Here is a 13,055-nt window from a genome sequence, read left to right as displayed (position 1 = left end):
GCTACCCCAACGCAATCTAGCCCCACCCAAAACACCTCCAACTCACAAAGCGACCCCAACTACACGATTCATGCTATCAACATCATCCACGATCCACATATGCCATGAAACATTATCTATGCCCCATGGGGCTACTGAACGGGCATCCTTACCCCAGATGGCTTATCTCGAGTCTTGGGATTGCGGGGGTAGGATTGGAGCTTTTCACCAACCGGACCAGCCCCCATATCAGCAGACCGTGAGCCTGTCACCTACGATATATATGGATCGTCGAGAACCCGGAATAGAACCTCATCACAGTCACTTCTTGGTTTCTTCAGAAGTATCTTGAGCAACAATCTGACAAACTACAATGGCTTCGTCAAAGAAGTCTGGCGATGTCATCGCCCCTGCCGACAACAACAGCATTGGCAGCATCGAGCCCGGAAAGTTGGAGAACTCCGATGACAACTTTGAGGTCTTCAAGAGCGGCGATGGAAACGTTGAGTTCCGGACCGTGGGCTGGATTCACGCCTCGGTCATCTTTCTCAAGAGTAGGTTACCGTCTTTTGTCCGATTTTCGGAGACATGGCTGACCAATGCTTCAATTATAGTTATTTTCGCGACTGGAGTTCTTACTATACCTTCGGCCATGTTTGTTCTCGGTGCTCTCCCTGGTGCTATCAACGTCATCGGCTGGCAAGCCCTGAATACGTACTGCGCAATTGTGCAGGGAAATTTTCGCAACTCGCACGCTGGCTGCCACTCGATTGCCGATATGGCTGAGAAGGTTGGAGGTGTCTGGCTGCGAGAAGTTGTTGGCATTGTTTTCCTTGTTACGTTTGCCATCGTCGGCGCGTCCGGAATTTTTGGTTCCTCGGTTGCACTGAACGCGCTCTCGAACCATGCCATCTGCACAAACTACTTTATGCTGGTGGCTACAATCGCTGTCTTCATTCTTGCCAGCGTCCGCAAGTTTGAGAAGATTGCCTGGCTGACATGGATTGGCTTCTTGTCTGTCTTTATTGCCGTTTTTATCGTCGTGTAAGTTGACTCCCTATCCACAACCCCTATTATCAAACCTCATACTGACTTGGTCTTTACAGTGTCGGAGTCACAACCCTCGACCGACCGGCTGCTGCCCCCCAGACGGGTGACTACGAGTTTGGATACCACGTGATTGGCAACCCAACCTTTGTCGCTGGTATTACTTCTGCCGCTACCATCTTCTGCTCAGGAGCCGGAACTTCGGCTTTCCTCCCTGTCATCTCGGAGATGAAGAAGCCGCGAGACTACAACAAGGCCGTCTACCTCTGCATGGGTATCGTCAGCGCCTCGTATCTCTCCTTCAGTCTGGTCGTTTACCGCTGGTGTGGTAAATGGGTTGCCTCGCCATCGCTGGGCAGTGCTGGAGGCACCATCAAGAAGGTCTCTTACGGAATTGGTCTTATCGGACTGCTCGTGAGCGCCTGTCTCTACATCCACGTCGCCGCCAAGTACATGTTTGTTCGCCTTCTCCGAAACTCGCCTCATCTGCAGAAGAATTCCGTTGTGCACTGGTCCGTCTGGTTCGCTTGCACACTCAGCATGAGCATCGTGTCTTTTCTGCTCGCCTCGGGTATTCCCATCTTCAACTACCTGCTTGCGTTGGCAGGAAGCTTGACGTTTGCTCCTCTGGCCCTCGGCCTACCAGGATATCTATGGATCTTCGACCATCAGCACTACCGCACGGCTTCGGCGTGGAAGATGATTGTGTACTACCTCCACTGGGTCCTGATTGGCATCGCGGCTTTCATGACAGTCGGAGGCACATACGGAGTGATCCAGCAGGTTATTGATGCGTATGCCAATGGCGAGATCGCCTCGGCCTTCTCCTGTGGGGACAACAGTGGCTCGTCATGATTGCTATTTCTGGTGGTTACACAGGATGACATGGGGTCTAGATCAGTCGGTTAGAGGCTCTTGTCTTGTTTCAATCCCCTCCTTGACCTGATTTGGGGGAAGGCAGGATATCAGTTGCACACTGGATAGAAGAATTCGAGTTCTGTTATTATTGACACAGTCACAATTGCACCTGCTCTACTCTTCTTTTGCAATGACGTCTTGGCCGGACACAAGATCAAACAACACATTATTAATAAACGCATGACAGCATCAGAACCAAACGCTGTAAAACACCTGCACCTGCTCTACCTGTGTGGTTGAGAAGCTGGGCGTGCTGAAGTTGACGTCAGAAGACGTCTTTGACCTGATCGCTTGTTCTTGCCCGTTTCTTCTTGCCACAATAGCTAAAAATCTTATTTACCGCGCAGGGCACCCTCTTTACCTACACACCTCGAACGACTACATAGGTAGTAAGATGTGACAAACCTTCCCCCCTTTTCATCACATGCGTCAAGGTGTTAGCTAGCTGAACGTGCATGCAATAGTCTTCAACACTTGCAGGGATTCGTGCCATGTCTCGGAAACACGAGAAGGGCCCAGACCCTCTTGGCATCTTCGACTCCATTCCTCCATGCAACGCAACGCCAAAAGCAGGCACACTCATACTCATCAGCCAGCCTTGGACAGGGAAAACGTTCAAGCCACTCAATATATTGCGTAATATTCCTTATCCAGCCAGCCTGCGGGTTGAATTAAGCGCCGCGTGGTCACATACTGATTCACCTCAGCTCACCTCAATTTCACGTTCCAGTTCTTCATGTGGTTTAGTGGAGACTGATCGTTGGGAATCACCATTCAAAGTTAACATCGCAACTAGATACAACATCCGACCACACTTGTGCACAGCCGACATCGGGTTGGAGTATGCGGCTGCGTAGCAAGCTGAACATGACAAGTCACTTGTCGCCATCCATCCATGCGTGATAGTCCGTTCCGCTACAGATTTTTATGCTGTGTGAAATCTAAAGAGGATGGGCGCAAATAGTCATCGTGGTGTAGAAGGGTGCGCGCTCAAGAGAGGCACGCAGCACAGATAAATAGTCAGGTTCCGCTGTCCCATTCCCATAAACCTATCCATTCATCATATCTCAAGCAATCCATCTACTATTCTTGAACATCCTCCTTCCTTTCCACCATGGCCGATCCCCCCAAGCCTGGTGTCTCTTTTGGCATTACTGGCATCCCTGCTGAGAATGTCGAGCACCGAACCAAAGACATTCCCTATGCACCCGGAATGCCCCTTCGTCGGGAAATCAGCGCGCTAGCCAAGGCGAAGAAGCCGGAAGACCAGAGGCAATGGACTCTCTATGTCCTGGCACTCGAAAGGTTCAAGAATCTTCCAGTGGATGACAAGCTATCCTACTTCCAGGTCGCCGGGATTCACGCCTATCCCCAGCTGACCTGGGATGACGGTGAACCTTCGAAGAAGAGCAGGTTCTACTGCACCCATGGCGAGTTGACCTTCTCCACCTGGCACAGGATTTACATGCTTCTCTTTGAGGTGATTCGCTCCCCTGAAATGGAAACAATTTGGGCTGCATGCTAACGTTCTTTTAGCAACTCGTCTGGAAGCACATGAAGGCTATCATCGAAGAGTGGAAGCTTGAGTAAGATGAGGATTCGATATGGAGGGAGGCAGCTGATACGTGGCGTCTGCCTTACTGGGATTGGGCTCGTCACCAGGTCTATGCTGAAACCTTTGCGCTCCCAGAAGTGCTGACCATGGCAACCGTCAAGATATCTCCCCCCGAGAGCAAGGCAGACCTGTACGAGGAAAGGAAGGTATACCCCAATCCATTCTATGGGTTTGACAACCCAGAGAATGATGAACAGACTGGGGATCCCCTGCCTTTTGGAAAGATGCCAAAGGGCAAGGAGAAGTACAACATCAGCGACCGTCAAAAACACGATGGTGAGCCTGTTGCCACCAAACCCGCCTCTAAGGAAGTTCTCCCCGTAAGTGACTCCACATCCCTGCACCAACAGCTTCTCATTTCTTTTAGTGGTCCCTCACCAACAGCACCGGACGCTGGGGTATCCAGATCAAGCCTGGAAAGATGTACACTGGCCTCGACGGTGTCAACAACTTCATGACCGCCAACCGATTCTTTGGAGCAAGTGTCATCGGGAGAGTAGCGCCCAGATGGGTGATTCAGAACCCTGGGAACCTGTCCGACAAACTCAATCGCATATTGACATCCCGGCGCTTGACGGAAACCGAGCCAGACCCAAATTACACATGGGGTCTATTTGCATCGAAAAAGTGGACAAAGGAACATCGCAAACGCTCGAACCTATTCTCATCCATCGAAGCAATCCACGATACTGTTCACGTGAGTGACTTGGCCTTCTCGAGTAAGGCAAATATTGAACAGACATGACAGGGAGTTACTGACGGAACTGAATTCGAGACGGGCGTGGGACACATGTCAGATGTCCCTGTGGCAGTCATTGAACTGGAAACGCTGGTGGGATGAGAGCGCTGACCAGCATCCCGTCGACCCGACAATTCCCGACGAACCGGCCGACCCCGGGCCTGACATCAGGCCAGAGGAGGATCTCAAGCCTTTCCACAGGTATGACGGAAAGCCTCAGTACTGGAACTCGAACGACTGCCGAGACTGAACCAAGCTTGGGTACCGGTACGATGACCTTGTTCCCCAGCCTGATGCAGTCAAGGAAGACGGTTATCTTGACGAGGAGCACTACAAGATAGACCTTAAGGCATATATCAACAGCACTTATCCTGGACCTGCACTGGCCATAAGCAAGATTAGAGGACCAGGTATCGAGACCCCCGACGGCCTTTCAGATAGGAAGGGCGCACCTTTCCCTGACTACGTCATCAACGTTGTCTATGACCGCTTCGCATTGGGAGAGACTTCGTACTCGATCAAGTTCTGGCTTGGCGGCCCTAGTAACGAACCCCAAACGAACGAGGTGGAAGAAAACTACATCGGCCAAGTCTTAACTTTCACAGGAAGCTTCTCGAATACGGGAGGCTGCGAGAACTGCAAGCGTCAGGCCGAGTAAGGGGTCCTTTGCTTTGACCAGGTGCCCATCACTATCCCGCTGCTGAGCCACATCTTCGACAAGGCCAAGGACCATCCCATCGAGAATCTCACCGACAAGGAGGTTGAAGAGTATCTCAAACTCCATCTGGGCTGGACCTACGTCCAGCACGTAGGCCGCAAGCTCAAACCGGAGAAGTTCCCGAAGACCGAAATCTCTGTAATGAAGGGCCAAGGAGTTCCCCAATACACCGAGCCCGAGCAGAAGCTGGAAGCTGAGCTAGTTTCCATCGCCAGCATGCCGGTTGCTTCTCTGAACGCCCTGCCAGTCAACCCCGTGGCCAACCTGTCCCAGGCAACAATCGACGAGCCCAATTCGCGTGTTCTTCCTCCCGCCTATTCCAACTACGAGCTCATCTATGATGCTACTGATGGAAAGACGGGAGGCCTCAGCCGCCCGTCTTGATCACCTCTAGGTTTCCTTCTGTCACTTGCTCCTCTGGACTTTCCCTTCTTTGGGCCTAGTGCCTGCATTGTTTCAAGAAACTCGCTTTCTTGCGTATTCCTTCTTTAGTAACGAGAGAATCTTGGGTGTGCTCTTCAACATAACTCCGGTCCCTACCTAGGTAGTCTAGTTGAATTTAGCTGTATTGAGATTCTATTGCTAATCTGTTTCTATCGTCCGAATGTCAACTGGCAGACCTTGGACTTGATGCACAAAGGTGTCCATAATGCCGTATATCTGGGTGCTTTACGTGATGGACGGCGATGAAGCACGGCAGGACATTCACTGTGATAAGTCAAAATAAACTAAGTAATCAGGTAGTCCAATAGCTTCCACTAGCAACAAAAGCAAAGTCAATATCTATCCGTCTTTGGCAACGCCTGGGACTGGGGCTGGCTCACGGTTGACGAAACGGGTGGAAGCGTTCGTGTCGACCGTGCGGCACGGCACGGCGCGTGGCCTGCTAGCCTGGAACAGGCTTCGATAAGGCCAAGTCCATGCTTCTTTCGGAGAAGTATCTGCTTGCATCACTGCATGAAAGAGGGGAAAGGAAAAATGGCTGATGCTAGAAGCCCGTTTCGGTGCGGCTGGCGACTGGGGTTACGATCTACTGTCGTCAATAGCTGCAATAAACTCAATAGCTCCGGCCGAGCTCAAAAAGGCTCCAATAGATAGCCGAATTACATGTAACGTTATCGGATTCGCCGCATACGCTTCAGAGAGGCGTACTGGGCGGTCGACAGCTGGAGGCATGCGCACCACGTTTGGCCTTGCGCTATGCGGCTTATCACATTTTCACATCGCATCTAAACTCGAAGACAAGTGAATTTTTCACATGTCATCTACCATACAAACAGCTGTGCTATTACGGTAGGGAGCCCATTTCAGCAACTTGATAGGGAGCTTTTCCGAGCTAGACACTTTTGTGCGATAAAAGTCTTATATATTACTACTTCTCTGGACGTAACTCAACTGTGCTTAATACGGGCTGCTGGCTACCATCCACGTGCATGGCGCCCACGTTGTCCGGTGCCACCTCGTATCCCGTGGCCAACTTCTCGATCTCTTGGCTAACCTGGATTATTCCGGCTTGTGAGAGATAGAAATGTTGTCCCATCTAGGACATTACTTTAGGAGGGCCGCCCCAGATCCTGACACCACAGGTGACGACGGCTGCGACACCGATGTCGAGGAAGACAATGGAGGTAACCTTGTACAAGCCCGTGCCCTGGCGAGAACCGACGAAGAAAGGATACTCCAAATGCTTACGGCTGAGCTCGTCGATACGAACGGTACCGATCCTCTCCTCCTGCCCGAACGGCCGCGCTGACCGCTTCAGATGGGCGAGCAGATCCGCATCACCAGCCTGAGATGCCTATGCCGCTATGGCGCCCTTCACAAAGGCGCTGACGCCGCCTGACCCTGTGTCATTCAAGAATCCGCAGCCCCTGCTTGACACGCGCCTCTGCACCTCAACGACAAGGTAGTTCAGTTCTCATGTGCTTTGCTGTTCCACGAGCACCTCCCCTTCTGATCTCGCCTCGGAGGTTCCGAGATCTGTCCATTGTATCTCCATCAACCCGTTCCGCAAGAGACGATACTCGATGGTGGCCTGCGCACTGCCGTTGGTGGTCGAGGGAAGCCACTCTTTGTTCGTCGCCTTGATCCGCATCCAGTTCTTATTCTCGGCCGTCGACATGTAGAATCGGTCCTCGGGCTCGTTCAGCCGCCACGTCCCAGTCATGATGATCTCCTTGGTAACAAGCTCCCCATTGTCGCCAGTGCCGAATATGTCGCCATAGTTAGGCCAGCTGACCATGAAAATTCCCATGGGGATCGCGGTCTGGTTGCCGAGGATCATGTGGTGAAAGGCCTGATTGTCCTCGCCACCGGCTGAACTAGGGGCTGAGGGTGCCGTTCTGGAACCCGTCGACGGGAGGGAGACGCAGAACGATGTCTTCGGGCGCAAGGGTTATGATGGTCGAGATGGGTACCTCCGAGACGCCAAAGTTGTATCCTATCGATGTGATGACGGTGAGCAGCGCGATAGCATACCGTCAAAGGACGAGGCGTTTGTTGGCGTTCAGCTGAGGCGTTACCAAGATCTTAGCCTGCACGTTGTCGGTTGTCAGCTGGATGTGGGCTTGGTGGACGCCTTGCCAAGAACGCCTCATTCCCTTTAGATCCCGGGATATTACTTAGGAGAGATTGCCATGATTAGCATGAACTAAGAAAAGTGTAGGAGAATAGACATTAACTATCTCGCTATAACCCATGTGAAACGGGGAGGCAGCGAAGAGTCAGCCCTGAGTAGTCACAGTTCTGGGTAGAGCATTCGAGGAGTTACTGAAAGAGAGACTAGGATGACAGGCACACGGGCATTCACGAGAATAGCTTGTGCGATTTGGGACGCTGAAAATGTGATAGTGTGTTCTTTATTATATTTACAGCTCGGCCCTTGATGGGTTAACAGAGCCAGAGGAGCGTGCCATTTGGGATTCAAGGAATGCCTCAATTTAGTGATTAGATTCACGATCCAGCGGGTGTCATCCATGAAGATGAGCCTCCTTACTAACAGCTATTTACTCGTCTACCTCACCCTCTCCTATCGTAATGCGTGGTCCCTCATAATTCTTCCTTCCGTCAACAATCCACTGTACAAGAGAGATAACAATGATAACAGCGAAAGCCACCACGCAATAATTCATGGTGGTTCCATCTACAGGCAGCGCGGGCGGGAAGAGGAAGAGAACACTGGTGACGATAGTGTAAACGAGACCGATAATATTGGCCGTCCACCCAAGCCAGTTTGGTAGAGTAAACGCCCGCTCGGGCAACTTCGATCGTCCTTGTAGAACAAGAAGACCAACTGGCAGTCCGTAGCTGATGCCCAGTGCGACGACCGAGGAGGCGATGATCGCATTGAAAGCGACGGTTGATCCAAGATAGATGCAGCCAAAAACGAGAGTGATTGCGACATTCAGGTAAAGGGCATTGAGCGGCACTCCCAGTTTTGGGTGAACCTTCCACCAGATACGCGAAGCCGGAAGACCACCGTCTCTAGCGAAAGCAAACACCATGCGAGAAGAGGTTGTCATGACCGCAATGGCTGCAAAGACAAGGCAGAGTAGAGGGAACATCAGTAGGCACACAGCGCCAACCTTGCTTTTCGTTGCGAGATAGAAAATCTCTAGCAGAGGGCCAGCAGTCGAGCTGATGATAGTTGATGTATTGACCATCCCTCCGCATACAAACAGCACCACGACCAGGAACAGAAATCCCGTTGTGATACCGATGTACTGGCAGTACAACATGATCTTGGGTCCTTCAATGGCAGCGTTGGGGATCTCCTCAATCATGTGTGCCACGGCGTCAAATCCGGTCAGACCTAGGCCACCCTGCAAGAGGCCGAGCAGCCAGGCAATTCCATCTGGCCAACCTGTGGTGTTGATAAAGGTTGCAAACACATAGTCTGCCGTAGCGTAGTCAGGCGCTGCGCAGGCGAGAAGAGTGATGGAGATGATGAAGAACCCAGCGATGCTCCATGTAAATGCAACGCCGTTGATTCGAGGGAGGACGGAGTGAAGAAAGGCATTGGTGGCGAAAGCGATAGCAGCGATGCCCATGTAGATCAGGAACTGGTGCCACCTCTGAAACTCGTAGTCGGGCTTTTGAAGCGAGATGATATTAATGATCAGAGTGCTCGAAAGAGAACAGTTCGTGGCAACCAAGCTGACCCAGCCGCTCATGTTGATCCATCCAGTCACCCATGAGAGTGGGATCTTGAGTGATGGGGGAGCAATTGTTGCAACCCAGTGGTATTGACCTGTGCTAGTTGTTAGTGACGGAGAGACCACATTGTGAGGTTGATGATACTGACCTCCAGCTGTGGGTAGAGCTGAGAGAAACTCGGCGAGACTGGCAGCAAGAGATAAATTGCAGATGCCAGCGGTGACGAGTCCCCAGATGACGGCAATTGGGCCACCTGAGGGTAGTGCAAGGGAAAGAGATGCGGCCAGGGCTGTCCATGAGTTCAGGATAGCAAAAGCTAACCCTAGCATGGTCCAGCGACTGAAGTTGCGTTGGAACGACTGGGAATGACCCAGCTGAGCCAGCTGGAAATCATCGATGTTGGTGGTTTGTTTGATACTCATCGTGCATTGGAAAGAGAGTAAGTTGTGCTGAAAGAGATTACCGGCTTGCTCGGGCAAGGAGGCTACATTTCTATGTACACAGATGCCCTCTGCTCGATAAGTCTTATCTCGAACAATTGATGGTCTCGTTAGCTACCCTTGCTACCCTCCTTCCCAAAAGGTGCAATAAAGGGAGACGGATGCCGATATAGCCTGACCGAATCGCGGGGAAGCAAGCTCACTGGCTGATTCGCTAGTTCGTAGCACAACTTCCGCTGTCATGCGAGCAAGGTCATTTACATCTCCGAACTAGGGGGCCGCCAAGCAGGGGATAGATCGGTCATCATCCACCCTTATCTTGAAGACGCGGGGAAACCTTGTCAAGACGGAGAGATATGCGCGCTCTATACGCAAATCTGATCCTTTTTGATACATTGCAATCTATTGTCCCAACGCGGTAAGCGTATCTCGTGATAGTCCGGCGTCCCACAGCACGGATGTTAGAGATAGATTGGGTGATTGATCCGAGTGGCTTCGGTGACAGGGGCTACAATAAGGTCAAAGTCAAATTTTATGTATCTTTGGGACTCAGATGCCCCAAATTCTGGCACAGGTCTATGTCTCTCCGAAGAATGAATGAGTTGAAAACGACTCAGTGCCATCATGTTACTCGGTCTTGGCACCTTCACGTCAAAACTACCCCAGGAACCCATGTGGCGACGCGTCATGCCGACCTTCCTTTGAAAGCTGGGGTAGCTCATCCCAAAGGTTCCCGAAAAAAAATTGCTAGTCAACTGCCCAAATAGGCAACAAAATGGGCCAGCACTGAGCGTAATCGAGATAGGTAGCTATCTAGTTTAATTTCAAATGCGGTGGGCAAACGGCAAGAAGCATCCGTTCATCCTGATAATCGCGGGGCTTGTTGTTAAACTACAATTTATACCAGATAAGACAAGGGATACGCACAGGACAGCGGCAAGTCTACTATGTTCACGATGCGTCTATTTAAACCATCGCCATGTTCCTCCAAATCATGACGAATCGCCTCACCCTCTCACGCCTCGTCCATTCAAGCTTACTTGTAAGCCTCTTTGAGCCAAACTTTCTTTTGGTCTTTGTTCAATATGCGGCCTGTGTCTTCACAACTCCTTGCGTTGTCCTATGGCATTCTCTTAGGCACAGCAGAAGCAGCAGTGATACCTCGCGAGCCGGGCAAGACCTGCAAGAAGACCAAGGTCGCTGTCCTCGGTGCCGGTATTGCTGGAATAACGGCTGCTCAGACCCTTCACAATGCCTCAATTCACGACTTCCTCATTGTTGAACACAATGACTACATTGGCGGTCGCGTCCAGCACACTTCTTTTGGAAAGTCGGCTGACGGCAAACCCTTGACTGTGGAACTCGGCGCCAACTGGGTTGAAGGACTTGGGTCGAACCCCGTCTGGCGCCTGGCTCAAAAGCATAAGATCAAGAACGTCTACTCCGACTATGACTCCATCCTCACCTACGACCAAGACGGACCAGCCGACTACGCAGATGCCATGGACGAGTTTGACGAGAAGTTCGACAAAGCGTCGAAAGACGCCGGATACATCCAGACTGAGAACCTCCAAGATACTTCGGTGCGTGCAGGCCTCAGTCTTGCGGGATGGAAGCCTAGGCAGGATCAGTACAAGCAAGTGGCCGACTGGTGGGGATGGGACTTTGAAACTGCCTACCCCCCAGAGCAGTCCGGTTTCCAATTTGGAATTGCTGGAAACAATGCCACCTTCAAGCATTTCAGCGATGAGACCAACCTTGTTATCGACCAACGCGGCCATAACGCCTGGATCATCGGAGAGGCTATGGAGTTCCTGTCGGAAAATGACCCTCGACTGCTTCTTAACACGACCGTCAAGAAGATTCACTATGGCAAGGAAGGCGTTATAATCCGAAACGAGGATGACACTTGTATCGAGGCCGAATTTGCGATCTGCACATTCTCTGTTGGCGTGTTGCAAAACGACGCCGTCACTTTTGACCCCGTCCTGCCCCGCTGGAAGAGGGAAGCTGTTGAGCAATTCCAGATGGGAACGTACACAAAGATCTTCTTGCAGTTCAATGAGTCGTTCTGGTCAGACGAGGCTCAATACTTGCTCTATGCCGATCCCGAGCGAGGTTATTACCCGCTCTTCCAGTCGCTCAGCGCGAAGGGATTCCTCGAGGGCTCCAACATTCTTTTCGCTACCGTGGTGGCTTCGCAGGCCTACAAGGTTGAGTCGCAGTCTGACGAAGAGACCAAGGACCAAATTCTCGAGGTTCTCCGATCTATGTTTCCCGACAAGCATGTCCCCGAACCAACAGACTTTATGTACCCCCGATGGACGCAGACAGAGTAAGTGTCCTTTCTATTGTGCATGTGTCGCAATGACTAACCAGATTCTTTAGGTGGGCTTATGGCTCATACAGCAACTGGCCAGTTGGCATGACCCTTGAGAAGCATCAGAACCTCCGTGCCAACGTCGACAGACTTTGGTTCGCAGGAGAGGCCAATTCTGCAGAGTTCTTTGGATATATGCATGGAGCGTGGTTCGAGGGCCAGGAGGTAGGAGAGAGAATTGCCAGAATTATTAGTGGAAACGACACCGAAAAGTCGCAGCAGATGAAGAAGTATAAGGTCCTTCATGGAACGACGACGTTGGATGAATATGATGATTCCAACGGCTGGTCGACACCATTGGACGACTAAGGGCGGATAGCATAGTCTAGAAGATCGAATAAGAGGAAGATATTAATTGAGACTGATCATAAAAAAGTAGACACGAGACCCCGTTGCCCTGTTACACCATTTTCGTAGCGCAGCTAACGCATTTTGCTTTTCTCTGATGATAGGGGACTGTTAGTCTAAAGACAGCAGACAAAGGGTGGGAATGGGAAAAGAAAGCGGAATAAAGGGGAAAACCATTAGGAGGCCTAAAATAACTTCGGGCTGCCGACAGATCGCAGAGGCTGCAGCTGACACAGAGCTGGGCGGTTCGACCTGCATGTTAGGCAGCGGCTGAGAGCTTGGCCCAATACGACCTGCATCATCTCTCTCACCATTGGGTATTACAAAATCAGGCTGTAGAGGGACGTTTTTCATGGGTGAGCCGTCCCAGGCACTGACAGCTCCCGGATCCTACTAATTGGAAGAGCGACTATAAAAAATCTTCCTTCCGTAGCGGGATTCTCGACGTCTCCTGTTGAAAGGTTTTCAGGAGAAGGTTCAATTTGGTAGAATCCAGTAACGCCAGCTGCCCAAGTTGGACGAAGCGATACATTGCATCCAGTACCGTATCGACAGCAGGCTCTGTGAAGAGACATTTTACTCAATTTACAAATTTCAGCCACAGCTGAAGGGACCTATGGCCTGCTCACAACAGGATCAGGCTGTGGTGGCTTCCTTGGCATGTTTGAGCCAAAGTCGGCGCAATTGGTCAATGGGGATGCAAGACAATAACTGGT

General features: G+C 51.3%; 5 protein-coding genes across 5 annotated transcripts; 3 read left to right on the top strand and 2 right to left on the bottom strand.

Moving 5' to 3' along the window:
- Nucleotides 1–352: 352 nt before the first annotated feature.
- NECHADRAFT_90575 (uncharacterized protein) lies at nucleotides 353–1,881 on the top strand (the record flags this gene model as incomplete). Its single annotated transcript, XM_003054688.1, has 3 exons — nucleotides 353–533; nucleotides 594–1,023; nucleotides 1,086–1,881. 3 exons carry the CDS (start codon nucleotides 353–355, stop codon nucleotides 1,879–1,881), a joined length of 1,407 nt encoding a protein of 468 aa, XP_003054734.1.
- A 1,177-nt stretch (nucleotides 1,882–3,058) lies between these two features.
- NECHADRAFT_75769 (uncharacterized protein) lies at nucleotides 3,059–5,400 on the top strand (the record flags this gene model as incomplete). Its single annotated transcript, XM_003054687.1, has 7 exons — nucleotides 3,059–3,424; nucleotides 3,481–3,530; nucleotides 3,678–3,879; nucleotides 3,927–4,256; nucleotides 4,308–4,391; nucleotides 4,555–4,952; nucleotides 5,004–5,400. 7 exons carry the CDS (start codon nucleotides 3,059–3,061, stop codon nucleotides 5,398–5,400), a joined length of 1,827 nt encoding a protein of 608 aa, XP_003054733.1.
- Nucleotides 5,401–6,388: 988 nt separating this feature from the next.
- On the bottom strand, nucleotides 6,389–7,300 carry NECHADRAFT_75768 (uncharacterized protein; the record flags this gene model as incomplete). The annotated part of the gene is made up of 3 exons (XM_003053987.1): nucleotides 6,389–6,556; nucleotides 6,596–6,805; nucleotides 6,962–7,300. The coding sequence occupies 3 exons, from the start codon at nucleotides 7,298–7,300 to the stop codon at nucleotides 6,389–6,391; spliced, it is 717 nt and encodes a 238-aa protein (XP_003054033.1).
- Nucleotides 7,301–8,021: 721 nt separating this feature from the next.
- NECHADRAFT_75767 (uncharacterized protein) lies at nucleotides 8,022–9,593 on the bottom strand (the record flags this gene model as incomplete). Its single annotated transcript, XM_003053986.1, has 2 exons — nucleotides 8,022–9,265; nucleotides 9,320–9,593. 2 exons carry the CDS (start codon nucleotides 9,591–9,593, stop codon nucleotides 8,022–8,024), a joined length of 1,518 nt encoding a protein of 505 aa, XP_003054032.1.
- A 1,103-nt stretch (nucleotides 9,594–10,696) lies between these two features.
- Nucleotides 10,697–12,300, top strand: NECHADRAFT_31528 (uncharacterized protein; the record flags this gene model as incomplete). The annotated part of the gene is made up of 2 exons (XM_003054686.1): nucleotides 10,697–11,946; nucleotides 12,000–12,300. 2 exons carry the CDS (start codon nucleotides 10,697–10,699, stop codon nucleotides 12,298–12,300), a joined length of 1,551 nt encoding a protein of 516 aa, XP_003054732.1.
- Between the last annotated feature and the right edge of the window lie 755 nt (nucleotides 12,301–13,055).

This window comes from Fusarium vanettenii (genome assembly GCF_000151355.1).
Source record: "Fusarium vanettenii 77-13-4 chromosome 1 genomic scaffold NECHAsca_1_chr1_3_0, whole genome shotgun sequence".
Lineage (NCBI taxonomy): Eukaryota > Fungi > Ascomycota > Sordariomycetes > Hypocreales > Nectriaceae > Fusarium > Fusarium vanettenii.
This window is presented reverse-complemented; position numbering and strand designations above follow the sequence as displayed.